Source organism: Cynocephalus volans, chromosome 3, assembly GCF_027409185.1.
Source record: "Cynocephalus volans isolate mCynVol1 chromosome 3, mCynVol1.pri, whole genome shotgun sequence".
Taxonomy (NCBI): domain Eukaryota; kingdom Metazoa; phylum Chordata; class Mammalia; order Dermoptera; family Cynocephalidae; genus Cynocephalus; species Cynocephalus volans.
Window position 1 is genome coordinate 74,330,356 of NC_084462.1, and position 27,383 is coordinate 74,357,738.

The following is a 27,383-nucleotide window of genomic DNA, read 5'->3' on the forward strand; positions in this document are numbered from 1 at the left end:
GAGGAGCCAAGAGACTGGGCCCTGCTTCCCCATGGCTTCGTCTCCTTCCCTCCCTTGTGCTTTCTTTTCCCCATCAGTCCTGGTCATGCCCCTCAGTGTCCCTTTTTTCTCCTGTGCAGATCTCCTGGGCTCAGCCAGGTGGGCTGAGTTGGGCAGGTTCCTGGGCAGGCTGTGAGCTGCCCCAGGCAGGCCCCAGGCCGGCTCTGACCAGGGCCCTGCTGCCCCCTGCCGGAACTGGGCAGACACTGTTGCTGCAGGCTCTAGTGTATGACGCCATAAAGGTCAGTGTCCTGGGAGGAACGGGCAGGAAAGGAGGGATGGGTCCCCATGCTTGTGAAGAAGTAGTGAGTTCTCTGGAGACCCCGGATAATAACTTCCTTTGGGATAGAAGTGTAGCCTGGAAACCCCTGGAACCTCCAGAAGTCGAGTGGGTGGAGGGCAGGCCGGTTTGCAGGAACCTGTGTTTCACTCGGGTAGGAGACAGGCTCTAAGTGAGCCACAGCAGAATTACCGTGGAAGGGCTGGCTGGTTAGCTCAGTGGGTTAAAGCATGGTGCTGATAACACCAAGGTCCAGGGTTCGATCCCTGTGCCAGCCACAAAAAAGTTAAAAGAATTACCGTGGGTCTGAGGATGGGCCTGGCCTGAGTACCTGTAGCTCTTCCTCCTATTCATGGAGACCCTGACTGAGTCTGGTACTTCTGGAATTCCTGGGCAAGAGCAAATTGGTAGTATTCCATTTTCCCCTGCCTTTACATGGGACTGAACGTCCCCTCTGGTGGGACAGTTGCTGTGTATCCATTACCACCTCCCCTGTGATGTACACTCTAATGGAGCAGGGTCAGTCTCTCTCCACCCCACGTATTTTGTTCTTTCTTCTGATGATCACTCTCAGTAATGGCTGCCTTGTCTTTGTGTTCTCTGCTCTGTCCAGGGCAATGGAAGAAAGAAGCCACCCCCGGCCTGCAGGAACCAGGTTGAGGCCGAAGTCATTGTCCATTCTGACTTTGGTGCATCCAAAGGGAACCCTGACCTCCATCTCCAAGACTTGGAGCCCGAGGATCCCCTGCCTTTGGAGGCTCCTGATCTTACCTCTGGTGTTGTGGATCCAGGGCAGGGGGCAGACTGGTTGGACAGGGAGCTGGGAGGGTGTGAGCAGGCAGTCTCTGGGCCAGACAGACTTACCTGCCTGCCAGAGGCAGCCAGTGTCTCCTGCCCCTACCCAGACCTTCAGCCCAGTGAGGCTCTGGAGGAGGTCCCTGGGAACAGCTGCCAGCCAAAAGTGTCCTGCCCCCTAGGAACCAGCCCAGGCCTGCCCAGAGTACCAGTCTCCTCCTCTGCTTAGCTCCCCTGGAGGGTGCAGCTTGGAGCAGGCTGGTGTGGATCGTGGGATGTAACATGCGTGGCCACACATGTACACGTATGTACCTGCAGATACTGAACATCATCGAGCCCTTTGGAGCCTCCTAAGGTGCTTTGGCTGGGGGGAGAAGAACAAATGGATTATTCACTCCCCCCATACTCTTTGCGACACATATGTGATATGAGAGATATGTAAGACACAGCTACATGTGATGTACATGCGTGAAGCACATGTGAGTGTACTGGTTCGTGAGCTGGGAAACCTCAGCCTAAGCGGTGGTCACTATGGCCTAATTGATCCTCCAGGTCAGGACAGTGCCCTAGAGTGGTCAGTCCCCAGCCCTGTGGGCCCCGACTTCCATCACCCAGCCTTTTATTACACACTCTGAGAGTGTCTCCAATGCCCTGTCTGACAAAGACAGCCCCAGCCTGTTTTCCGGTCCGGCTGGGCTGAGTGCAAGTAGGCTCTGAATGCCCAACATGTGAGCTGCATCGCCTCCCATCTCGCATGCCCCCAGTGCCCAAATTGAGAGCGTGACCGGCTCCCCTCAAAACAATTCTGTGATTGATTTTATAATTTGGGAAGTGCCTGGTTTTGAAAATCTGCTTTCTCTCACTCCCCTCCTTCCTTCCTCTTCACCGCTGTAGTGGTCTGTCTCCTGGCCAACTTGCTCTCCCAATCCTAGTGCCCTTCTCTTCTTCCCTGATGCTCTTTCCTTTCCTCTCTCCTGTTTCCCTGTCTTCCTCTGCCTCCATCTCTGTCTTTCCCAGCTGTCTCTCTTCTGCCTCTCACGCCTCTCCCAGACTGTCATCTGGTTCTCCTGCCTGGGTTCAATCTCTGCATCCTTCCCTAACAACATGACTACCTCATGTCTGCTTCAAGGCCATAGCATGACTCCTGTGTCCGCCGCCATTCACCTCCTCGGTACCTCCTGTCCCCTCTTCTCTCTGTGCCTCTACATGCCCCCTCCCCAGGCAGACTGCCCACCCCCAGTGCAGGTTTGGAGAAGATCTTGCACTTTGCCTTGCATCTTCCTCCTTGGGATTGGGATAGGAGTGTTCTCCTTGGTGGTGATGAATTCAAGTCACAGGGGAATTTTTGAGACAGGAAGGGGACTGTGATCCAGAGGCTCAGAATAAAATGACTCCCTCTCTTTGATGCAGGGAGGCAGGTTTGCTGGACGGAGGCAGTTTCGGACCTTTTTTCCCAACTAAAGCTAAAGGGGGAACAGGGAGGGAGAGGGGAGCCACAGCTCAGCGCTTCCCACCCTGTGCACCTTGAATGAGACTTGATCTGGGGTGGGGGCGAGAGGAATCCCATCTCCTGGGGTGCTGGAAGGGAGGTCTTTGCAAAGGAAAAAGGTAGTCAGCTCATTTTGTTTTTTTTCTGAAGTCCTTTTCTGTTGAGTTGCCACACAGGGACTTCTGTTTCCTGTGTATTGAAAACAATGTCATTTATCCTGTTTTTCACCTCAGCCCTCTCATAGGAGCGTAGAATGTGGGGTCTTTGCTTCTAATTGCATCTTTTTAACAGATTGGCACATCAAGAGTTAACTCTGCCTTCTGGGCCAAATTAGAAATAACCAGTCTTTCTTATCTTTTTTTTTTTTTTTTGGTTGAACAGTGAAATGTCTCTCAGCAGAGTTGCAACTTCCTCAGACCCTGAAAGCATCTGTGTTTATTACACTCGGGTGTCACTCATGTTTGACATCCGCACCTACATTTCCACCTCCTCCCCCTCCTTCAGCCAGCCTATGATAACACTAAAGATTATTAATGTTGGTTTTGTATCTTGTTAAAGACAGAACTGTCACTGGTACTATTTCTGTAGCATTCAGCGTTGCTGTGGCTAACACCACTACACATGTTTCATCATTGCTCTGAAGGTCAAAAGCCTCATTTTATTTTGCTGGCTTGAATTTTTTTTTTTTTTTAAGGAACAAACTGCCCTGAATTAAATGGCTGTTTTAACAGTAGGCTCTTAGCATTATACCACACAGTCATTTTTCATGTTCTTGTTTAACAGGCACTGAGGTTCTGGTTTAAATTAAATAGCTGCAAATGAGACAATTTATAACCCATTAGGTTGGGTGGAAAATTGTTTCTCAAAAGCAAATAAGTAATAAATCTGGTATCTGCCTATAACTCACAGTTGATAAGAAAGTGGCCATTACTCACTAGCATTATGTATGATTTGGGCTCTGGGTAATTGGGAAGTGTTAGGTTTGTGTCTTTTTGGCAGTATTTTCATTAGAAAAGAGTCTATCGGCCTTTTACAGGGTATTAATGCCTTTGTCACCTACCATTGATGCCTTACGTTTTTTAAGTCTCATTTCAAAAGCTTCCTTTCATTGATGCATGACAAGTGTAATTGGTACTTGCTCATTTATTTGTCTGTATTTAGTTTATGCTGTTTTATTTAATTATTTTTCCAGCATTTTTTCCTCACAAATACGATATTCTTTAGTGTTAAGCTAAGGCATTGACCATGTATTTGCCATTAATAATGAATTAATAAACTATTTTCCAGAAATGTGGAATTCTGTTTTGGAACCAATGACTAGAATTTCCTCAGCCTTTCTGCCCTAAAGAGTTTGTTTCCTATCAGGAGGGGAAATGGTTTTTGAGGGTAAAGAGCAGGTGGTCATGGGGAAGAATGGAACTATCTTCCTCCCTCAACAGGCACTTAGGAAAAAGACTAAAAGACTTAGGAAAGAAGCTTTATTTGATGGCACTCACTCAGCCTCTCTGGGGATCTCTTCCTTTTGGGCACACAATTTTCTGAACTTTCTTGGTGCAAGAAAAGAGTGAACAACTCCAGAGATTTGGGCTCCACAGCTATTCTTCTGTATAACTCTGATGACCAAAATTACTCATGGCTGCACATTCACACACATGGGCACTGTGTCTACAAGCTCAGAGACCCACAAATACACACTCACCTTCACAAACACTCTTGTGTCGTTAACTCATAGGTGCACACAGTCCCACACAAATCTATACATTCACACCTCACACACATCTCAGAATCATAGCTGGCAGCTGTTCTCTGCTAAGATCTTTACAGAGCCTGGAACATGCTTTTCTATGAGAGAACCAAGAGTCCGAGGCTGGCCTCCCCAGGACCACCTCCAAAGTGGCTGGTGAATCAGACCCAGAGCTAATTGACAGATCATACAGAGAGATACTGCACATTTTGCATGCAGCAGAATAGCCATTATTTGCATATCACTCTCAGACCAAGAGTTCTGATAAAAAAGAATTAAACACTTGTCAAAATGAATTAAAAATGACAGCAATTCAGAACACCAATTTGACCTCTCCAGAGTCCAGGATAAGCCACGAAGGGGTTGTTGAGAATTCAAGGCCTGCAGGAGGGAGTTCTAGGACTTTAGGCTGAAGGAGGGCCCCTCCTTACTTACCTTTCTTCCGGCCAGCCAGCCGAGGCCCATCACTCCCGCCTTTCCTCACAATGAAATCCATTTGGAGTTTTGGCATTCCAGGGTCCCTGACCTTGAATTTCTCCATTGCCTCTCACTGCTCACATGCCTCAAGTCCTGCTGCTCAGGTTCATCTTCCAGTTTCTACTTCATAGTGAGGCATCCCTGGCTATGAAACAACAACCAATGTTAGTAAACTTGTCCATTCTACAGGCAGTCCGATTTCTGGAGGCCCACATTTCTTTATTCATCTGCAACAAAGTTAATTTTATATGTGGTTACCACCTCCGGTTCCACGGTTCTAGAGCTGGTATTAAGAGAGACTTATTCCTCTGCATCCCAATCCAATGCCAGAGGAGCAAATAACTCAGTGAGGCAGGGACTGCCCCTTTAAATCTCTAGCTCCTAGAATTTAGTAGCAGCTCAATAATTTTGATGGACTAGCCCATCATGCTGGACTCAACAGAAGATCTTTTAATAGTGAGTGGTCAAGATTCAAGATCTCTGAGGGCTAGCATGGGTATGTATCTCCTAAGAGGCATGCCTACCTTTTATGACATTCTCACGCGGAACCTGTGTTGTCTCCGTATATGTTCTCTGACATGAAACACTGACAGTCTTTGTAGCATAGATATGTTATTTTAACTTTCAATGTGCTTTTCCACTTACCAGGTCATCTGTCCAGACCTGTGCCCTTTAAGATCTCTAGGGGTGAGCAGGAGAGATATGATTATCTTCATCTTTCAGATGAGCTTAGTGAGAGTGCCTGCCGTCTACCCGGCCAACCCAGGCAGGCACAGCAGGGGTGGGAACCCGAATTACTTTAGCGTTCTCATTGTCCCGTCGGGTCTGCTCTCCCCAGGCGATCCACCCACGCGCCAGAACCCCAGTCTAGAGAGGCCAGTCTCGCAGCTAAACGACCTATCCTTTGAGTGGAAGGGACGGAAACCCACGGAAAGCCGAATCTTTGACAACTTTGTGTAGCTTTTAGGGAATTATCTCTAAAATACAGACTTGGACACGGCGGTGAAGGGCGCAGCAGAAAGAGTGGTCAGAGCAAATCCCGCAGCTTTGCGCCTTTCTCCGCAGCCCGGACCCCTCCACGGTCCTCTGGGTTTCCACTTCCCCAGCGCCCCAAGTCCGGAGCTGGCCTGCGGGGAGGGGACACCGGGCTGCAGCCCGGGACGGCGCCGGCAGCTCCTGCCACAGTTCAAAGCGCAGGGGGCGCGTCCGCCGCACAGCCGGGAATGTCCGGCCGCTTAAAGCGCTCGCCGGCTCTTTTGTTCCCCAGACCCGGCCTCCGGGGAGAGGGGGCTGGGGGAGGGGACCGGGAGGGGGGGAAAGGGGGGTGGCGGGCGGAGGGAGAGGGCGGGGCGGGCGCTGGCGGGGCGAGCGCGGGGCGCGCACCGCGGGCGAGGCTGACAGATCTCCGGGGTGGGTGCAAGATGGCGCAAGCGGCGCTCCCCCGGCGACCCCCGCGCCCCTAGGCAGGCATGCAGCCCCAGCCCCCCGCCGCCCGGGCTCGGCCCCGGCCGGAGCTGCGGCCCCGGCCCCGGCGCCGGCCCCGCGGGACGCTGTGAGCCGCCAGAGGCCCGGGAGCCGCGCGTCGCCGAGCCGAGCGGACCGAGAGCCCCATGGCTGCGCCGCGCCGGCCCCGGCTCCAGCTGCCGCTGCCGCTGCTGCCGCTGCTGCTGCTGCTGCTGCCCGCGCCGAGCGAGGGTGAGCGAGGGCGCCTGCGGCCCGGACGGCTGCGGACCGAGCCTGGGGAAGGGCGAGCGCGGAGTGAGCGGGCGCGAGGGGCGGACCCGGGAGAGCGGCGCGGCACTGCGGGCGGACCTCGCGCGGGAGGGACCGAGCGGGACGGAGCGGAGCGGGACGCGGAGAGGGCATCGGGGCCAGGCTGCGGAAGACGGAATCCCCCGGAGAGAGACCGGGGCTGAGTCCGCTGCAGCTCCGGGACGCAGGGCAGGATCCGGAGCCCGGACTCAGGGGCTGGAAGTGCGGCGAAGCAAGAGCATGGGGCGGCCGGCGCTGGGGACAGAGGGAAACGAGTCACGGCAGACCTCACGGCTGAGCCCTAAGCCTGGGGGCGAGCTGAGGTGCGCGGAGCCCGGCCGTGGACATCCAGTAGCCCGAGGCGGCCGAGGCAGGAGAAAGCAGACCGGGAGGCGGAGGCCGGGACCGAGCCAGCTGCGCTGGGCGGAGAGGGCACGACCTGGATTTGGAGCTGGGACCGGGTGGGGGTGTGCGCGGGACACACCGAGGGAGAGGAAGAGGAAGGTTGCCGGCGTGCGGCGCGTGGGGAAGGGGCGACCGGGGAGAGAGCCTGGGCGCCAAGGAGGGGAGGAGAAGCCGCCGAGGGCGACAGCGAGCGAGCCGCGGGGGTGCCCACGTGTCCCCGCCCTTCCCCGGAGTGTGACACACAGAAAGACCCTGTCCCCGGGCTCGGCCCGCTTTGCTGCTCAGAGCTCCGTCACCACCACCGTATTCCCTCCGTGGCTGTAAATGGGCCCATCTCAGGCGAGAGGGGTGTCAGTAGAGTCCCCTTCCCTCCCACCCCAAGTTCTGGGCAGACACTCATCTGGGCTGTGCTCTCTCCTCTTCCTTCCCGAGAAGCACAATATCGCGTCCGCATCAGGCAGAAACTTTATCCCCCGATGGCTATACCGGGGTTGGATTGGCGGCTAAAGCGACCGAAACTCAGGACATGGGGAGGATGGGTATGGGTTTGAAGGAGTGCGATCCTCAAATGTCTTAAAATATGACATATCCCTGGCCCATAACCCCAGCCCCCCTCTTTTCTCTCCACCCACTTCCCCAGCCAGGGAGGGCTCTGGTCTGTTGAGGAGAGGCAGCTCCAGGATCGCTGGTTCTCTGGAAATGGGAGGAGGGGTCTGTGGCTGCCCTTTCAGACCAGAGAGGCTCATTCCCAAGTGGGGAGTGAAGCTGTGACTGGTTCGGTAAGTTGCTTCTGGAGAATTTGGTGACTTAGCATCATGCGTGGGATTGGAGTGCTTGTCTGTCCCATCAGGCTTCTGATTCCCCCGCTCTGCTTTCCCCTCCTCTTCTTCCAGCTCTTCTGCAGGAGTGGTGAGGTTGGCTGGGAGTAAAGGTTCTAGGAACTCCTTCCCGAATTTGGGGAAATCTTGGTGTTTGCTACTCACTTCTCCCTATGAAAAAGGCAAAAGGAAGGACACCCAGAGCATTCTAGGGGAGGGGCAAGGGCCACAGCCCAGCCACACCCTGGTACTGGAACCACACACCCTACACCTTGCTCCCTGCCAAGCATCAGACCAGGCCTCTAATAGGTTTGCCAGCAAAAAGAAGCATGATTTATTTCTATCTCACTCTGTATTTCTTTAGAACTCTTAACTTTTCATAATGACTTTGAATCTGCTAATCAAGTCAAACAATCTGTGACACAAGCTGCATTGCTGTGCCTTGATTTAAACAGATGAGGAAGTGGGGAGCCAGGACACATTGAATACTTTACCTAAGGTCACACTGTGACCTTCCGTGAGGCTTCAGTGTTTATCCAGGGTCACCACAGAAGTTGCAGCGGCTGTGTTGGAGTCAGTCTTGCTTTCGGGTCCCAGATCTGCAACTAGTAACTGTGAGATCATGCGCATGTCACTTAACATCTCTGGGCTTCAGTTTTCTTACCTATCTATGAAAGAGAGAATGGTACAAATTATACACATCTCCCTGAGACGGTCTGATGATTAAGTAAAATACTGCATGGGATGGCACTTGGAAATGCATAAAGTTCTATGTATAACAGGGATTCCTATTAACATTACAGAAACACGGGGATGGGGTGCAAAGACACAGGGAATTTGGGACCCCTGTGTGTAAAGTTCTTCCTGGCTGCTTATTCCATGCTAACATCTCCTTTTCCTCCCATCTCCCCTTCCCTGATGCAGGTCTTGGCCACTCTGCTGAACTGGCATTTGCTGTGGAGCCAAGCGATGATGTTGCCGTCCCTGGGCAGCCTGTAGTGCTGGGCTGCAGGGTGGAGGGGACCCCTCCAGTGAGAATCACCTGGAGGAAGAATGGGGTGGAGCTGTCAGAGAGTACCCACTCCACCTTGCTGGCCAATGGGTCCTTGATGATCCGTCACTTCAGGCTGGAGCTCAGAGACAGCCCTTCAGATGAGGGTGACTATGAGTGCGTGGCTCAGAATCGCTTTGGGCTGGTGGTCAGCCGGAAGGCTCGCATCCAGGCTGCAAGTAAGTGGATATCCCTTGTTTTCCTTTTGTATAAGCCAGGCTGGGAACAAGGGTCAGCCTAGGGCATGGGGGCAGGGGTGCAGGGGTGCAGGGGGAGCAGTCCTGTCTTATGCAGCCTTCTGGAGGACTGACTTCTCAGCATGGGTCAGTTGAAAAGTGCATAGCAGTGATAGGTGGTGGTGGGATTATATCCTGTGCTCTTTTAAATGACTGGAATGTGAATTGGTAGGAATGTAGGCAAACACTCATGGGGGGGAGGGGGAGAAAACTTTACCCAACTCTTGGGTCAGTGTGTCTTAGTTTCCATATGCCTGTCATCCTCTGAGCATCGCAGTCCATTGAGTATGATTCTTATGTTTAAAGATGATCAATCGCCACACTTTATGGGTGTTTTAAGAGATTTTTGAAGGGTAATTTTGGCTACGTACAATTTTTAATTATGTGCTGACTTTCAAGCCTGTTGGGTAGGATAAGTAATGAAGTTCTGAAGCTTCTCAACAGTTGCTTCAAAAAAATATGATGGGATGATTTCAGGGTTATCTCCATGATGACATCACTCCCATTCACCTTCATACTAATGCACTTTTTTGAATGGGAGAGAAAAGGCCAGGCTAGGGGTTCAGCTCTAGAACTGTGGTTTGCTTGCACTGATGAAAACGATGGCTGTGCTTTAACTGCCCCGTCCTGCAAAAATTCTGTTACTGTTGTTCAGTCTGTGCACATTGGGAGCGTGTTGCATAAACCAAAATTATCCGTATGTCTTGGGGAAGTGGCCAGGTGGGGGTGGGGAGGTGTCATGGTTGAGAAGCACTGTTCTTGAGAAAAGGCAAAAGTTTTGGCAAGTAGAAAATGTTCTCCATCCCATATCTCAATACTTCTGGGAGCGGGGTGTCCCTTAAAGAGTATTTAACTATTGACTATTGTTGGTAATAATTCTAGCTAACACTTATTAAGTACTTACTGCATGCTGGGCAACCAGCCTAAGTGCTTTACATGAATTATCTCATTTAGTCATCACAATGACCCTGGGAGATAGGCCTTATTATCCCCCGCTTCACAGATGAGAAAACTGAGCCTTAGGAGGATTCCATGACAATCTGGTAAGTAGAAGAGGCAGAACTGCAGTCTAGTCTGAGCCCTGTACCCTCGCACTTAACTCCTGTGGCACGCTGCCTCTTTCCTGTCTGGTCGCTGACAACTTTCTTCCTGGCTCTGAGGACATTTGCACAGTTGCTCTGAACGGATGGTGAGTGATGAATCGTTTTGAGGCAGGAGCCCTCTCATGGGGTTAAAGATGCCCCTTTGTTCTAAGGAAGGCTGATCCAGGCCCCCATATGGAGCTCGCTGGGAGGCAGCCTTGGACTTTGCGGCTGAGTCACTTCTGGCTCAGCCACCCTCATCCCGAGCCCTCCAGGCAGTGTAGGTAGGGGAAGGCTGGTGCAGCCTCTGAGCAGATGGCTGGGTGTGAGGAAGAGAAGTGTGGACTGAGCGTAGGGAGCCAAGCAAGATCTGCAGATAGGAGAAAGGAGACTTCTCAGGGAAGGGCTGCCCACACCCTCCATGGCCTGTGTCAGCACTGAGGGATAGAGGGCCCCTGCTGAGGCCTTTGAATCACCAGCCCAGAATCCTGGCAGGTAAATCCCCAGGGGTTTATATATATATGGCTAATGGTAAATGTGCTTTTCTATAAATGGTAATACCTTCAAGATGTTTGGTTTCCTTAAACTCTTAACAGTACAAGGACTTGAGCTGTGGGTGGGGTCAGCCTGGTTAATCCTTTGGGGTCCTGGAGATAGCTAGGAGGTTGCCTCTGGGCACCAGCAGTCTGACATGGCCTCCCTCTCCCCCCAAGGCTGTGGCCCCATGCAGGAATGAGGAGATGCCAAGTAACCGTGTGGCTGGATCCCCTTTTCTCTCTTCACCACTGATGTCCCTAGAAACCTCTGAAGCTGATTAGCTGCCTGGGCTTCCTCCTTCAGTAATAACTCCCTGCCCATTTGCCCGCCAGCACCACAGATGTGTGACATGGAAGGGTGCCTTTCTGGAAAGATGTGAGGAGCCCTCCGGAGCCTTCTGTTTCTCCTGCCTGTCCCACAGGAGCCCATGGGAGGGGACAGGGAAGGGGCCCCCTCACCGACACAGAGTCCACCCAGCGGACTAATCCAGTGAGGCAGATGGGCATCCAGGGCTATGAGTGTGGCTCTGCTGGGGCATCTGAGCTCTGGGCCAGAGTCTGGTGGCTGGGAATGTATCCCTTCCATCCCAGTGGGCTCAGATGCTGTCCTTGAAAGATGGCCTGACCAGGCAGGCTATACTGCAGGCTGATTCCTTGGGGCTTCGGTTGCAAGTATTCCTCTTTTAGGATGGAGCGGCTCAGGATTCTGAGAGTGCTCCTACTCCCAGGACCCCTGGATTCTCTGCCTTCCAGTCCACGTGCTTATAGTTTGGGGGCTGAAAATTTGTTAACTAGGAGACAGACCCTGGACAAGTTAATGTTCCCTTGGCCCAGTTTCCTCATTTGTGCAATGTGGGTATGATCCTACCCTGTAGGATGGTTGTGAAGACCGCACGCCCCACACTTCTCCTGGCACATATTTAGGCACTTAGGAATGGAGCCGGTACTTCTTCACTTAAAGGCAGTTTCTCTGACACAGCCTTTAAATGTAATCTCAGCTGCCCCTGGAGGTTAATCTCCAGTGAAAGCAAACTGTCTGATTCTGCTCCCAGCCCCCAGCTTTCTCCCTCACTGGGATTCATTTAGGGAGTACTCCAGGGAAATCTATCGGGGAGTGGAATTATTGGAGCCAGAGTATGTCTTGTTCTGTTTTAACCCCTTCCTGGGAGGGCCAGGGGCTTCTCCCAAGCCACAGGGCATGAGCTGGAGCTGGGCTGGCCTGTGGGACCCTCTGCTGTCCCTCTGGAGGGGCTGGCCAGTGGGAACAAGTGCATGACTCACACCTGAGACTCCCAAGCGGGATGAGCTAGCTGTAAGGAGGGGGATGATTGGGGACCCACCCCCTGCTCCCCTTCTGCACTCAAGCAGAAGCCCTCGGTCCCTGCCCCTCACTTCCTGGCCTCTGTTCTTGGTCTCAGGCTCCTTGGGGAACTGGAGTGGAGAGCTCTGTGATCTAGAGCAGGGCTCCCCATACTTCACTGAGCCTGCGAATCACCTGGGGATCTTAATGAAATTCAGAATCATGTCCTAATCTCAGGTTTGGGGGGTCTGTGGGCAGTTTGGTGAGGTCTGTAGAACAAGGGCTTCGGGCCAGACCTAGGTGGGTTTGAACCCCTGCTCTGTTGACTGATCATGTGCCCTTAGCATGAGTTACTAAATGTTCTTGGGCCTCTTTACCCTCATCTGAAAAAAATGGGCATCATGCCATCATTCTGTCAGGGCTGTTGGAAGATTAACTGATGTGATGGATTATAAAGCACTGGCACAGGGCTTGGCATCTAGGAAATGCTCAGTATTATTGTCAGTGCTAGGTATTGTCTACTAATTTAGGATGAGATCCCACCTGTCTCAATCCTGTCTGGATTCTCAGAGAGCTAGAATTGCCCCCACCCCCAGCCTGGGACCATCGGGTTGGGCAGGCTCAACAGTGGTTGTAAGTGTGGGCTGTGGTGGCAAACAGACTGGGCTTGGTGGGCTTGACCTTGGCCCCACCACCCACTAGTTGTGGCACCTTCAGCAAGTCACTTAACCTCTCTGAGCCCCAGTTTCTTCATTTTTAAAATAGGGGGAAGTAATACTTACCAAGGAGGAGTGTTGTGAGAACTTCCTATGATAATGTGCATAAAGAGCTTATTACCGGGCACTGTGACAGTGTTCCTTAGCTATTATTAAGGAACTAATGACTGGGAAGGTAACAGGTGAAGGTATTAAGTTCTGAGCTCCTTTAGTAGTGGTATGATTCCCAGGAAAGACCCTGGTGACCTCAGATTCCTAGAAAGAGGCAGTGGGATGTGATGAGCAGAGAGAAAGTCTAATTCTAGTCCCCACTGTCTCTGTCTCAGTAAGTCCCTATCTCCTCAGGCCCTCAGTTCTGACTTCTAAAGTCTGAATAACCATTCTACACCTGAGGGAAAGCAGTTTGACCATCTACTCCGGAATCCCCTTTCAGTGACAAGATCCTTGTGTAGATCTGGGGGCAGGGTCTGGGCATGGCCTAGTGGAACCAGGTCTGGGTGGGGGTCAGGAGAACTACAGGCAGGAGCTTCTGGGGAGTACAGCTTGGGAGTGTGTGTAAGTGGGCTCAGTGTATTTAGGGGGCCCTGTGTAGGGCCATGGGCCATGGAGGGCAGTGGTTCCTGGAGCTACCCTGGAGGTTGTCACCAGGAGGTTGATTGCTCAGGCCTTGTGTATGGAAGCCAAGTTTTCCTCTCCTCCTGAGGGGCAGCTTAGATGAGGGAGCTGTGAGGAAGTCTCCCTCCTTTGCCACTCAAAAGCATATGTCTGCCTCCCCACTAGGGCAGGAAGCAGGTGCTGCTGCTGAAGCATCACTAGTGTGATGAATGACTGGCCATACCTAGGCCCGCCCTCATGCCGGGGAGTCCACCTGTACTCAGCCATGCCACGAAAGTAGGTGTGAACAGGTGAGGTTCAGGCCCTTGTAACTGCCATTCAGCACCCCACAAACCAACCCCTTTCATACTCTCGAGAAGCTGAGAGGTGTGATGGAAAGCCCTCGTCTGGACACCAGGAGTCTTGTGTGGCTATGGACAAGTCACTCACCCTCTCTGGGCTTTGCTTTTCTCATTGTAAAACTGGGGGGCCGGACTGAGGTATTGAGGCTTCCCTGTCCTCCACGCAGTCCTCAGGACACACCTGCCTTCGCTGGGCCTTTTCCCAGTCTATTCGTGCCCCTGTTCTTCCCATACCTGCACCCTCCCCAAAGACCATTTAGCTTACAGTAATCTCATCTTCCCCTCCTAAGGCAGGGAGCATTTGTGGTCCGTGGCATTCAGGCTAAACCTTCGTCTCAGTGATGGCTGCTTGCATTGTTAAGTAACCGTTTTGTGGCTGGATATTCCATCTGTCTCCTCAACTACATTTTAAGCTCCTGAAAGGCTTCTCTCTCTTTTGTATTTCTCATGTCCCCTGCCTGTGGAGCTTGGTAAAAACTAAATGAACATGTGGCCTTCTGGGCACAAAGCTCTGTCTCTGTCTCTCTTTTGTTTCTCTCTCTGCTTCTCTTTTGCGCACTCTCTCTCTCCCTCTGTCCCTCCCTCCCTCTGCCCTGTAATTGATAGCATAGCTCAAAGGAACAGAAGCTTGTGAGCAGGGAGGACGGGCAGGGGAGGATAATGCACACGGGGCAGCATCACGGGGCGGATGCTGCTGCGTGTTGATCTCTGGAGGAACTGAGACTCTTCCTCGCCAGATGGGGTGTGAATCAGACTAAATTGCTTGGTACCCGCTCCATGCCTGGGTCTTGAGTCTCCTGCCTTGGACCTTACACTCTGGCTGGATGAGGCCTGTGTCCCCAGGCCCCAACTGTGGGGGATGGCCCCCCTGATCCCCACCCGCAGGACTTGAGTGTGGGAGTCGAACGCTTTTGGTTCCCACACCTTGGCTCCACTGTCGCAGGCAGCCAGCTGGCCCCTTAAACACAATGTGCAAATCTTCTCTGTTCCTGTTCCCGGCATTGTCAGCAGCCAGGCGGCTTGGCTGGGAATGTGGGCCGGTGAATAGGAGAGGCATTTGCAGCCTGCAAATGAAACAGGCCCCCAGCCCCCCTTAACCCTCTGTCCCCTCCCCACCCCCAGGGAGAAAGGACTTTTTCACTCCTGGCCTTCCTGTATTGCCTTTCCCTCTCCTCTCCAGAGTCCCTGCAGGCTGGTGTGTGTGCGTGAGAAAGAGAGACAGACAGACGGACTTTTCCACAGTAGCTTGAAGGCTGATGGAACAGAAGGGCACCCAGGATGGAAAATCAAACAGTTCACTGCTGTCTTTGTTTAAACTGGACTGAGTGATTCCACCAAAAATGTCTGCCTTGTGTAACTAACCTATGGCACCTTAAGTTTCCCTAGCCATAGCCTTGTTGCAGGCAAGGAATGTAGAGACCAGCAGAGTGTGTGTGTGTGTGTGTGTGTGTGTGTGTGTGTGTGTGTGTGTGTGTGTGTGTGTGTGTCCACATGGACCTGTGTGAGCACACAAGGGTGTGCCTGAAGGATGTGCATGGGGTCTAGGGTTAGGGTACATCTCTCCTCAAAGGGCTTTCCTATGGGAATCTCATGTCCCTTGAACAGCGTGGCCAGGCCAGAGAGCTAGAGAAGACAGAACCCATGCAGGGCAAGAGGCAGTGAGAGATGGTTTTATTAGATCCTGTGAGGGACTGATTCTTACCTATCCAACTGAAGCAAGAGAGGAGGGAGGCAAGCCCTGGTCATTGGGTGGGGGGTGGGGGCTTACATTACAGGCACGTGGGCATGGCCCTTCCAGGAGTCTAGGCCACGGTTTTCTTAATCATTAGGTGGATGCGCTAGATCTCGCTGCTGTCTGAGTGAGCCTGCTGGCCTGTGCTGCTCCACCCCCGCCCAGAGAACCTCTCCTTGATTTCGGAGCTTGCTCCCTCTGCCCCCAACTTTGTTCACCCTGTTCTAAGAGCCTAACCCTTTGTTCTTGCCCTCAAGTATAAGGGGAGAGCAGAAGAGAGAGTGATCTCTGTGGACTTCCTGAGGAGAGGCACCTGGACACATGACACTGGGACCTAGCGAAGGTGGAAAGGCAAAGGCCTGAAGAGCCACAAGCAGGAGGGGCTCCTGGCCAGACCCCAGACAGCAGGGAGATGGAGGAGTGGGAGTGGGCTTAATGCAGGCAGGTCAGCGGGGACATGAGGGTTGGAGGCAGGACTTGGCTTACATGCTTCAGCAGGGGAAGAAATTTGACGCAGAGAGCTCCCATCCCAGCGTCTCCCCCCAACCCTTCGCCGTCTCTTCTCTGGATCTTGGTTTTGATGGTCCTTGGTCTTTGACACCCCCCACACAATGACGCCCACCTCTGCCTTCCTTTGAGGCCACATTCATTGTATTAGTCTTTAACATCCTCAGTCCTCGTTTCTCCTGCCCAACCCTCCCTGCCTTCTGCCTTTCTCCTGCTGCTCTTTCTCTCTTTATTGCCCTCTCCTTCCTCCTGCCTCTTTCTTCTATTGTAGGAATTCCACCAATTTCTGCTGTGCTTAGAGGGGGATCCCTGCTTCAAGAGCAGAAGTAGGTGAGCATAGGCCTCTGCAGAGAGCAAGGAGAAGAGGAGAGACTGAGAGGATAAGGTTCAAAGTGGACCCCAAAGAAAGGGGCCCCCAGCCTGCCCAGCTAGTCAGAGCCTCCCTGGGGGCAGACCTGCACTGAAAGGAATCTGAGAACCCTGGACCCTCGTTGGGGCCTGTCTGTGAGCTGGACCCTGACACTGACCACAGTGGGTGGTGGGGGCAGCCCTGGGCTGCTCTCTGGAATGCTGGTGTTAGGTTGCAGTGCAGATGCAAGCAGTGATAATGGGCAGGAACTGGACTTTCTGGTCTGGCTGCTGCCCCCAAGGCCATTGGAATGTGGTGGGGGGAAGGCTATCAAGAGGCCCCAGAGACTTGGGGTGGGCAGATGGAGACCAGACCACCTAAATGGAGAGGAGGAGGCAGACCACCGTGAGAGAGACCAAGTTCTGGCCCTGACGCTGCATTGCAGGCTGCAGCAGAAGAATCCTGATTCCCAGGCCACTAGGACTCTGGAGGTCTTCCGAGTCTCCAGGTCAGATCAGAGCTGCATGAGAAAGCTTGGAGCTCATCTGGTCCAACCTTCTCACTTCACAGACTGGAAAACTGAGGCTTTGAGGGGGTAACCTGCCCCAGGACATGGTTGGTTCTCCAGCCTGGGCAGGTAAGGGAGCATCTCTGGTTTATCAGCTTCTCAACTCTGGCCTTCCCCAATACCTCACTCCTCACTGCCCTCTGGTTCAGAAAGGGGGGATCTTTAACCATGCCCCTCCCCCAGGGAAGAGTGGCATGCATGTTTCTATTTTCTTTTGTCCTGCCCTTCCCCAGGCTTTGTCTGTGGTTGCAGTTCTGAGTGTGGGCTTGTTAACCACCAAGACTTGGATGTGGGCGCCTGACATCCATGGCACATGGCAGAGGGCCTCTGAGTTTCCAAAGCACACTGGAGGTTGAGCTGAGCTGGTCTGAGGGCTGCCTATGTCTGGTGCTTGTTGTGAACTAGCTAGCAGTAGTAGATGCAGTCGTGATAATATGGGGCTGCACTGAAGCCCTTTATGTGTTGTTACTTATTTGCAGTTATTACTAGTCCTATTTTACAAATGAGTAAATGGAAGCCCAGAATGATTAATTAACTTGCCCAGGGTGCACAGTAAGTAGGGAAGCTGAGATTTAAAGCCAGTCTGCCTGACCCCAGGTCACTGGCCTGAGTGTCTTTAGAAGGGGCTCAAATTCCTTGAGAACATATCAGTATTAATGCCTCAGAAATCAAGGCAGTGGGAACGTGCAGGGTGGGGAGAGTGTGGGGAACAGAGACCAGCTTAGAACTCTGGCCTAGGTGGGAGCTACTTCTGGGTGGGCCAGGCAGGTTCACATGCCCCCCACCCCCCAGCCACTGCTGTGATGTGCCAGTTACGCTGGGATGCTCTGCGTAGAGAAGTCTTCCCCTACCTGAGGTGGGGAACAGCCCACTGGGTAGAGCTTCCTCACAGAAAAGGAAGTTGGAGGTTGCTGGGCTGCTGGAGGTGGAGGTGGGTGCTGCCTCTTCCCGAGAAGGAAAGACAAGTTCCCCTCCCCTGCCGGGGTCTCCTCAGCTCCCTTTGCCTTTCTTGTTTCCCCGCATAATGATGCTGATTGCTCCACATCTGTCATAATTACTCTTTGTTTGAAAATTCAGAACAAATCACAGGAGAGGAACTGGCATGGCTCAAGAAGGCTCCTTCTCCCCAGGGGTCCTGGTGGGGGTTGCAGGGGAGAGCCATAATCAGCCTGGAGGAGACAAGGCTGCTGATTGTCCTTGTCCTGTCCCCTTGCCTGGGCCATAGACACAGCCTCCAGGGCAAGGTGGCCTAAGGCCTCATGGAGTTATATGGCCATAGTCCCTGCCTACTGTGGAGGCTGGGAGATTCTTCCTGCTCACCTCCCCACAACCTGGGGGAGGGGGCTGCTGTGGGTCCTCTGCCCTTTTGGTCCCATTGAACAATGGTATGGACAGCAGGCTGCTTGATAACCCAGACAGCCCAGCAGGGAGTGGCAGGCTGTGCCTGCTGGAGGGGTACCTGCCCCAAGCACAGGGTCCTTACTGGGGAGGAGAATGGGGCAGTGTGGCTGGGGGCCCCCAGAACAGGGCAGGCATTGGGTCTCCGGGGTGAGAGCCAGGAATGGGGGACCAGCACTACCAGGGAGCACTAAACCAGACCCTCTTGGGATCCAGCAGCCAACCCCAGATGCTCAGTGCTGCTTCACGGTCACTCCCCAGCACCCTGACTTCAGGGGAGGGTCCTGGCCCCTGCCCCCATCCCCAGCCTGAAGGCCCTTGGTTTGGGGGCTCATAATTTGTGGGGCATGGGCTCTGGGCTTGTGACTCTCTCTGCCCTGAGCACCCCTCCATGTCCTCTTCCCAGCCTAGCCTCTTCCTATCTGGGATTGTGTCTGCAAAGACTCTCCGGGATTTTGTGTAGAAAAATCAAGGATAACCTAGAATTCATCCCAAACCCTACTGCTAATAAAACCCCATGTGCCCTTGCCCTGCAGTACACCCAAGATGTGGTGGGACTTCATGTCGCCGGAGCCAGTGTGAAATGCAGATAGTCCTGCACTGAGGATCTGCTCTGGGTTCAAGGTTGTCTTTGTGGAAAATGGGAGGGAGCACTGCCCTGACTGTCTTCGGAAGAGGAGAGGATGAGTAGGGTCCAGGCATTGGTGGAGTGTAGAGTCCTGTCCCCCTTCCGCCAATGGGGCCACCCTTTGTTCAGGCTTCAGTGGGCGTTGGTGTCAGCAGGGCAGAGAAACTCGGGGGCGGGCAAGTCCTGGAGACAGGAGGTGCCTGGCTTGGACTGGCTTGGAGGGGAGGCCTCCTCTGGCCCCACCATTATTGACTGAGGGTCATGCGAAGAGCTTGGACTCGACCCCCACACCATCATGCCTGCCCCCCACCCCAACTCTCCTCTGCGCCTGTCTCCAGGCTCCTCCAGCTGTCTCCCCAACGTCCCCTCTCACTTCTCTCACTTCTCTCCCTTTCCTGGAGCTGGGCTGGTCTCCTCCTTTTTTTAATGTCAGGATGAAAGTTTTGCAGAAAAGCTCTCTCATCACTGTCACCCTCTTTCGCTCCCTCCACTCTGTCTCCATGCTCTTGGCCCCTGCCCGCGCATGTGTCCAAAGCTGTTGGCCGGGCGGGATGTGTCCCCAAGTAGGCGCCTGGCTCTTCGCCCCCCGGTGGGCAGAGTGGCCGTGGGAGGAGCCTGGCTCTGAAAATGATCTGTCTTCCTGTGGAGGGATGAGGGGGGCCCCCACCCCCAGCACTATGTGCCGGAATCCCGTGCGTTGCCAGCCGGGTGTGGCTGTGTGGGTATCCATGAGGACCTGTGTGTGCGTGTGCATGTGTCCTTGCTTCCCGGGCTCCTGGCATTCGGGACCGGACTCTGGGGGAGTCCAGGACTCGGTGCCTGGGAGGTCACTGCTCCCCTAGGCTGCCGTGGCCAGCGTGGGAGGGGACATTTTCATTTGGGAATGTGAGAATTTGTCTGCTCCCACCAACCAGGAGCCTGGAACTGGTCTGGGAGGGGGAAACATGGAGCAGGAGAGTGGGGGGTCTCACCTTCCCAGTCCCCTTCATCCCACTGGCTTGGCGGATAGGCCCGGGATTTCTGACAAGAGGCTAGAGTTAGGCAAAACTTTGTGGGCAAACCCCGAAATGGACCAGCTCTCAGAGGGAAAGGAAGCAGAGAGGGTCCCAGCGCCTTTATAGGATGGCAGTCTTAAACACGGGGGTGGGTGTGTGGCCTTGATAAGCGCTTGTGAGTTTTCTCAACCCAGGGATTCAGGAACCGGAAGGAGTAACTTTCCTGGGTTTGCTGATTCACCCTGACCCTAGTCCCCGCTCTGCTCCAGCCACCTGTCTAGCCCATGTTTCCCATATCACTACCATGGAAACAAAGGCCTGGACAGAGGGCCTTGTCCCAAGTCCTCGGTGTTCAGAGCTGTGACAGTAAGGGTCCAGGTGCTGTTTCCAATATGCTGATTGGTCAAGTGGGATTTGGGCTCTAGCTTCAGAGCCAGAGCTGAATAGGACCTTAGAGAATTGAAACCCAGTGTTTGGCTTGTGATAAACAATTCTTGGATCTTTTCCTGCCATCTTTAAGTTTGGTTTGTTTTTTATTTGCCCCTTCTGGGTTTTTTTTGTCTTGTCTTTACATCCAGCTTACATGGAATGTCACCCTCTTTCTGCAACAACTCCCTTCACCCTGATCTTTTGAAGTCTCTTAAAATTGTATACCCGGGCCAGCCCTGTGGCTCACTCGGGAGAGTGCGGCGCTGGTAGTGCTGAGGCCGCGGGTTCGGATCCTATACAGGGATGGCCGGTGCGCTCACTGGCTGAGCGTGGTGCTGATGACACTGTGCTGAGGGTTATGATCCCCTTACTGGTCCAAAAAAAAAAAAAAAGAAAGAAAAAAAATTTGTATTCCATTCCTCTAGCATTTTAGAGGAGCCCTGCCTAATTCAGTCCTCCTTGCAGATTAGATTAGAATATTCTTTTTTTTTTTTTTTTTTAAAGATGACCGGTAAGGGGATCTCAACCCTTGACTTGGTGTTGTCAGCACCACGCTCAGCCAGTGAGCGAACCGGCCATCCGTATATGGGATCCGAACCCGAGGCCTTGGTGTTCTCAGCACCGCACTCTCCCGAGTGAGCCACGGGCCGGCCCATAGATTAGAATATTCTTGATTCCATTATCTTAAATCACCAATAAAGATATTACATAGAATGATCCCCAGGACTGAGCCTGTTTGGTATTCCTGCCCTCTTCTGTTTCTGCTTTTGCTTCTCAAAACAGTCATTTTCCCAACATACTGTGACAAAATCAAGATCATTACAAGCAAGCTGATGTGATGTTGATGGGATCAAGGCTTTCCTGAAATAAGGTGGTATTGCTTTTATCACATCAGTTCAAAAAGGGCCCACTGGGCTATATGCCCAGAATTTCTGGGGTGTGGAGAGAATCAGAAGACAGGATCTATTCTGGAACAGCAAGTATATAGCTTGTCCCTCCCACTGGTCTGCAAACTCCCTGAGATAGGAGCTAGCTCCACTCTGCATCCTCAGGGCTGGGCCTGGAGTTTGTACCTGATGAAAGTGAGAGAATGAGGAGCCCTGGAACATCTCCTGCCTGCTGTGGGTCACTCACCCTCTGGAGTGCAACAGCCTAGCGTTGGGGGCGAGCAGAGAAGGCTGAGTCCGATATTACTCCCAAGGGCCTAATGGAGTGGTTTCATTTAAGCCATTCTTAGACTCAGGTGCCACTACTATGTGCTGAGTGGGAAGGGCTTGGCCTGATGAGTTCACTCCTCAGTCTGCCACCCCAGGAGAGGTGGCTGCCAGTACTCAGTCATCCCAGGAAAGCTGGGGAAATTTCCAGGATGCTAGACCACTGGCCTCACCCCCAAAGGAGCTAACAGACCAGGTTCCATGCAAAGAAGCATCCTTCTTCCCTCCAAGTTCTTGTGCATCCACTTTGGAAGAACTATCCATGCATGTACCTGCCTGCCTTCCTGTTGTGTTTAAAAGTCATAACAAAGCATCCTGTGAATGCATGTTACTGTGGAAATGGATAAGGGGAGAGGAAAAAAAAAATACTATCATTATTATACTCATTATCTTCCTACCAGAATTCTCACCCACTGAGCATTATTTTTAAAGTTACTTATGGTCTCAGGTTTGGGGAAGGAAGAGCTATGAGGAGAAATAGGCTTCATTTAAAAGCACTCTTTCAGTTAAAAATACTGAGTCTCTAATTTGGGCCTGGAGGCTCCTCTTGCTTTTGTCATGTACCATTTTCTGATGTATAATTTATCTGAGTAGTAGACATTCAGACACTATTGCTGAAATCTGGGCAAACCATAAATGCACCCATATAGTGACATAAAGTAACAATTATACTTGTAGTTTCTGTTTGAATGGTCATTTTAGCTTTGTAAAATGAAGCTAGTGGCCTATACAGCATTAGAATGGTCTTTGATCTGTTACTCACTAGCTGTTGTTTCCTTTTTCTCTCTGGAATAGGGGACTTTAAGCATCATTCCCTAGAGTCCCCAGGTCTGTGGAGGGAGATCAGGAGCTAGAGATGGGGAGAAGAGGGAAGTCAGATTGGTGGGGCTTCAGGCCTCCCACATCTACCTCACCCACAGCATCTCTGCTGTTCTCATTTTGTTTAGTTTTGTTTTGTCTTGGAGTTCTCTAAACTAAGCAGGCAGATCGGCCTAAGCAGGGGAGTAGTTCAGCAGCAGTAGGTGCTATGATGCCAAGCAGGCTTAAGGTCCTTGAGCCTTTGGCAGAAAAAAATATGACTCTAAGATGAAGATTTAGGAAAGCTATAAAGAAAAACATTATGATCACATCTGAGGCTGTGATTAAGGTTGGATCCTTAATTCAGGATTGGGTCAGGAAGACAATGAGCTATACTTAAATTTTTTAAAGCATGTTTTTCATGTATCACTGTTACAAGTAGTGCTTGTAACACTGTTACAATATAAAGTACAGTAGGTTGATCAAGCAAGGAACAATTTGGCTGCTGCTTATTCGGCCCCTCAACAAGTTGTCCATTCCTTAACTTTATCTTCAGATAAAAGAATGGGTAGATGGATGCTCCTGTTTCAGGGTTTGGCTATGGGCTGCCTACAAAGGGCTTACTTATGATCTAGCTGTGGTGACATGGTCATTAGGAAATATTGCAGCCTTAGAAAGAGCTCTATGATGTGTCAAATAAGCAGAGCCAACTAAGGGGTACTGGTTTAGCCCAACAGTCTATTACTGATCTGGGCAACAAACCAGACCTTTTTATTGTTTGATAAACCCCATAGAACACTGGGACGTACTGTAACATACTTCCTTTGGGAAGAAATAGTCTAGAGGCCCATCAGGAGGGATTAGGATGTGCACGTTTCCAGAAAAAGGATAGGCAGAATTGAGGGACATTAAAGCCTATCAGTTCTCAAATCAACAAATCTGAAAGAGCACCTATCCTGTACCAATTGCCTCTGAGCTAAGCTAAGTACTCTGAGGGATAGAACAGAAAGATAAGACACTTCCTGATCTTGAAGGATGTAACCCCCCCACCCCAGTCCCCTCTCACTAAAAGTACATTATTTGGTGTGGCGATGAAAAGAAGGCAGCCTGATGTAGCATAAAGAATCTCTTGAATGCATGAAGTGTGGTCATCAGCTTGCCCATCTATATCGTGGTTTCCTTTAGTTCTGATTGATGTCCAAGTTGAGCCACCTCATACATGCACACATGAAAAAAAAAAATGCCCCGGGCCCATCTGGTTTCTGGTGGTGAGTCGGCTCCGTGGGTATGTGGTCGGAACTCCACTCTTACCTATCAGCCCACCACACTCTTCTTGGGACCCACCTTGGATCAAAAGGGCGGCCTCAGTGCTTGGGACAGTAAATCCACTTTCCAAGGCCTGGTTTTGCAGACCTCCCCTTTCTAACCATTTTCCTCTTCTCCCGCCCAGGCTCCCTCAGTTCCCCATCTTTTCTGAGTCTTTCTCTCCTGCCTTCCCTGTCCACGACTCTCCCAGCCATTCTCCAAACTTTTCCAGTACTTTCAGTTGGTGGCACACGGTGGACACTAAGGTATATAAATTCCCCGACCCCAATTTCACGTGTTCCAAACGAAGTCTAATTAGGCCGTTGAACGCAAGGCCGTGCCTGTTTTTCTGAGTCAAGGACAGATTTGGGCGACCACAGTAGGTGTCCCTAAGAATCTGCTGGTTCCAGGGCTCTGCGAGGAACCCAGGGGGAAGGGTGCCAGGGGAGCCCGGGGCAGGGACGTCCGACTGCTTCCTCAGTTTCCCTCTGCCGCAGCCGAGTCGGGGAATTTGAACCGCGGGGGGGGAGGGGGTGGCGGGAAATGGTGCCTCGCTCGCCCCAGCGACATCAAACCCTCGTTTGGCGCGCGAGGACAATGGCCGTCTTATTTTCTCCATTCGCCGCGCACAATGCCGGATTCTCTCATTCACCCGCGGTGGTGCGAGCGAGGTAATTAGCCAGCGCCATTCAGCGCGGACACTACCGCTATGCGGGGGGGCGAGGACGCCGCGGCGGCGGGGATTAGCCGCGGGGCGGGTGCGCAGCTGCGGCCACTTCAAAGGGGCCCGGCGGGCCCGGCCGCCTGTGGGAACCGCGCCGGCCTCCCCCGGGAGCGGCCCGCAGCCTCCGCCCTCGGCGCTCCCGGCCCGGGCCTTCGCCCGCCGCCCCTGCCGCCTCCGGCCGCGCTCGGCCCGCCCGGGGAGGCCCGCGAGCGCGGCGGCCGCTGTCGCTCCCCATCACACTCCCACTTTCATCAGGACCTCGAGTGCTTTTCTCCTTTGAGTCCCGGGAGTCAAAGGGCAAAGGGGGGAGGGAGGGCGAGGAGCGGGGGGATGGGAGCGTGACACAAAGCGCTGACCTCCGAGGAGCGGAGCAGATGGTCCCACTTACTCCCGCCACCGAGCGAGCGCGCGGCTCTCAGGGCCCCAGGCTCGCGCCCCGACCCCGCCGCCCCCCGAATGCCTCAAGTGGGGCCCGCGGGGGCCCGGCTCCGGGAGGCTCCTCCGCCCGCCTCCTGGCGTCGGAGTCCCACTGCCCCATCAGCCGGCCTCGAGCGAGGCCTGGGGCCCGGGCTGGGACTCTGCCCTCGTCCAGATTCTAGCTGTGCATCTGAGCCACCCTGGGAGCTTCAGCAGAAATGCAGGTCGTTGGGCAGCACAGCACACCAATGGGTCTGAGTATCTGGCAGGGGGCTCCAGAAGTCTGCATTGCTAGGCAGCGCCCTAAGTTATTGTGATCCACAGCCAAGTCTGAGAACAGGGGGCCTAGTCCAACTCCTCCATTTTCACTGAGGAAGTTGAGACTCAGACGAAGTAACTTGTTGGAGGATAGTTATTGAATTGTGGCAGGGTGGGGACTTGCATGGAAGGCAAGATTATGGGGAATTGACCCCAAGATCATGTGACCCTTAAACTCAGCATTCAGGAAACAGTTTATGAGCACTTTTTATTTACCTAGTATTTGTTCTAGGTGCTGGAGGTAGAAAGGTAAATCAGTCTGTTCTCTGCTCTTAAAGGACTCATAGGTATAGACCATAGGCAGATAATGTGTGAACCGCTGACACTAACACAGTCTGATAAGGCCTAGGAGAGAGGAGCAGACAACACATGACAGTCAGGAAGGAATTCTGCTTCCTTTGGGGCATGTGGAAGATGGAGGTGCTTGGGCAGAAAGGGGCAAAAGAGTTCCAGGCAGAGGGGACAGCAGAAGCACAGGAATACAAGGGCGGACATCTATGGGATGGCCAGAGAAGGCACATTTGTCTCGCATGGTCAGAGTACCGGATCTTGTGACAACAGAATTAGCTGACATTTGAGGCCAGAAAGATGAAACAGGACCTAATAATGAGGACCTTAAATGCCATCCCAAGTAGAATACCCTTGAGAACCACCAAGGGCAATGGAGAACCATCAAAGATGTTTAATCATCATATTGGGTATTCAGAAAGATAATTATGGTTTCATGATAGAGGAAGAAGAGGAAGAAGAGAGGACTGGAAGTGGAAAGTCTACAGTGGGGAGAAGCTATTACAGAAACAGTCGGTAGTGATGAGAGCCTAAGCTAAGGCATAGGGACAGAAAAGGGAGGCTAGACCAGGAACTGGTAACCAGTTGGCCATGGGAGTGAGGGACAAGAATGGGACAGTATCTCTTTGGTTTATAGCATGGGCAATTGGTGTGTGATGAGACTGTTAATAAGAGATACAGGAAGAAGAAGAGAATCTCCCTTGGGCCTGGGGGTGGTGATTCCTTTGAATTTATGGGAAAACTTTTGATACCCTCTACAGATGGTTCCTACGGCTTTAGGAGACCTCCGACCACTAGAGGGCAGCACTGGAGTTTCCCAGAAAAGCCTATCTCCAAGCACTGGCAGTCCCATCCCAGCTATGAAACTCCATGATTCTCCCAAGGAGTGTAGACTTTCCTCTTCCCTAAAACAGATAAGGCTTATTCTGGAGAGATGTTGGGGTGGAGGGCCTGCAGACCTCCATCTATTGTGGTCCAGTGTTGAGCCACCAGAGATTCTGTGGAGCAACAGTATGCCATGAGACCCAGATGCAGTATCTGATCACAGTTAGAGAAAAGTGTCCTTTCATGAATGGAGAGAGACCACTCTACCCAGTGTTATCCTAGAATCTTAATGTTGGTATGGACCTTAGAGATTATCTGTCTCTCCTGCCCCCTTCCCATTTTACAGATGAGAAAACCAAGGCTGAAATTGAAAAGTCACATAGGGAGTCTGTGACAGAGCCAGGCATGATTCCACCTTGCTTCTCAATCACCTAACCACTACTGTATTAGTCCCTACAAATCCTGATATATGGCTCTGGAAATTTGGAGGAAGTATCTGTTTTTGTTGAGTGGTCCTCATGGTCATGTGAAAGCAATTTACTTAATAGCTCTGGCCTGGGCCGCCTAACCAGGAGCCCTTCCGGGAGGTGAGGGAGATCCGGTATCCTGACCAGAATGATGGAAGTTAAGGATATTGTGGGACTAGGCAGGTTTACATAAGGAAGATTGGTGACCCTGACACTGGCAGAGACATGAAGTCTGTGGAGAGGGGCTCTGCTGGGCCTGGACATTTTCAAGTCCAAGGCAGAGAAGGATTCTCAAGTTGACTCCCAGAACCCTGACCCTGCACCATGGGCTGACTTTTAGAAGCAGCTGTGATTCAAAGGTTGCAGCTTTAAAGGATGAGACTTTATAACTCATCCAACTCAACTCCCCTATTTTACAAAGGAGGAAAGAGAGGCCCAGAGAGGGGCCTTCGACTTTACCAAGAGCACACATCCAGTTCTTAAAAGAGATGAATCATAGTCTCACAGCCATCCCTTTACCTGACAGAAGCCGCTAGCAATTCGCAGTGCTTTGCCCCCACCCCTAAAACCAGGAAAATAAATTACTTCTATATTTTATACAGCCCAACAGACTAGCCTACAAGAGTAGCCCTGCAGGCCCCACCCTGGACAGGCCCTGCAGCTTGGATTTCCTGGAAGGTAGAGTTGGAATTGCTCAGGGAAGAGCCTCCCTGGGACAAGTACCTTGGCTGCTTATTTACCTGTG

At 52.4% G+C, this 27,383-nt stretch overlaps 2 protein-coding genes across 6 annotated transcripts in view; both read left to right on the plus strand.

Moving 5' to 3' along the window:
- IGDCC4 (immunoglobulin superfamily DCC subclass member 4) overlaps window positions 1–3,893 on the plus strand; it is a 37,483-nt gene extending 33,590 nt beyond the window's left edge. For all 5 annotated transcript variants that reach the window (XM_063089579.1, XM_063089575.1, XM_063089577.1 and 2 more), the window contains exons 19-20: window positions 120–281; window positions 933–3,893. In XM_063089579.1, the coding sequence (XP_062945649.1) occupies window positions 120–281; window positions 933–1,343 (573 nt within the window). In that variant the 3' untranslated portion in view covers window positions 1,344–3,893. The remainder of the gene's footprint in view (window positions 1–119; window positions 282–932) is intronic.
- A 2,541-nt stretch (window positions 3,894–6,434) lies between these two features.
- The window catches only part of IGDCC3 (immunoglobulin superfamily DCC subclass member 3), a 59,878-nt gene continuing 38,929 nt past the window's right edge, over window positions 6,435–27,383 (plus strand). The window contains exons 1-2 of the mRNA XM_063090039.1: window positions 6,435–6,519; window positions 8,724–9,029. Coding sequence (XP_062946109.1) covers window positions 6,435–6,519; window positions 8,724–9,029 — 391 coding nt within the window. The remainder of the gene's footprint in view (window positions 6,520–8,723; window positions 9,030–27,383) is intronic.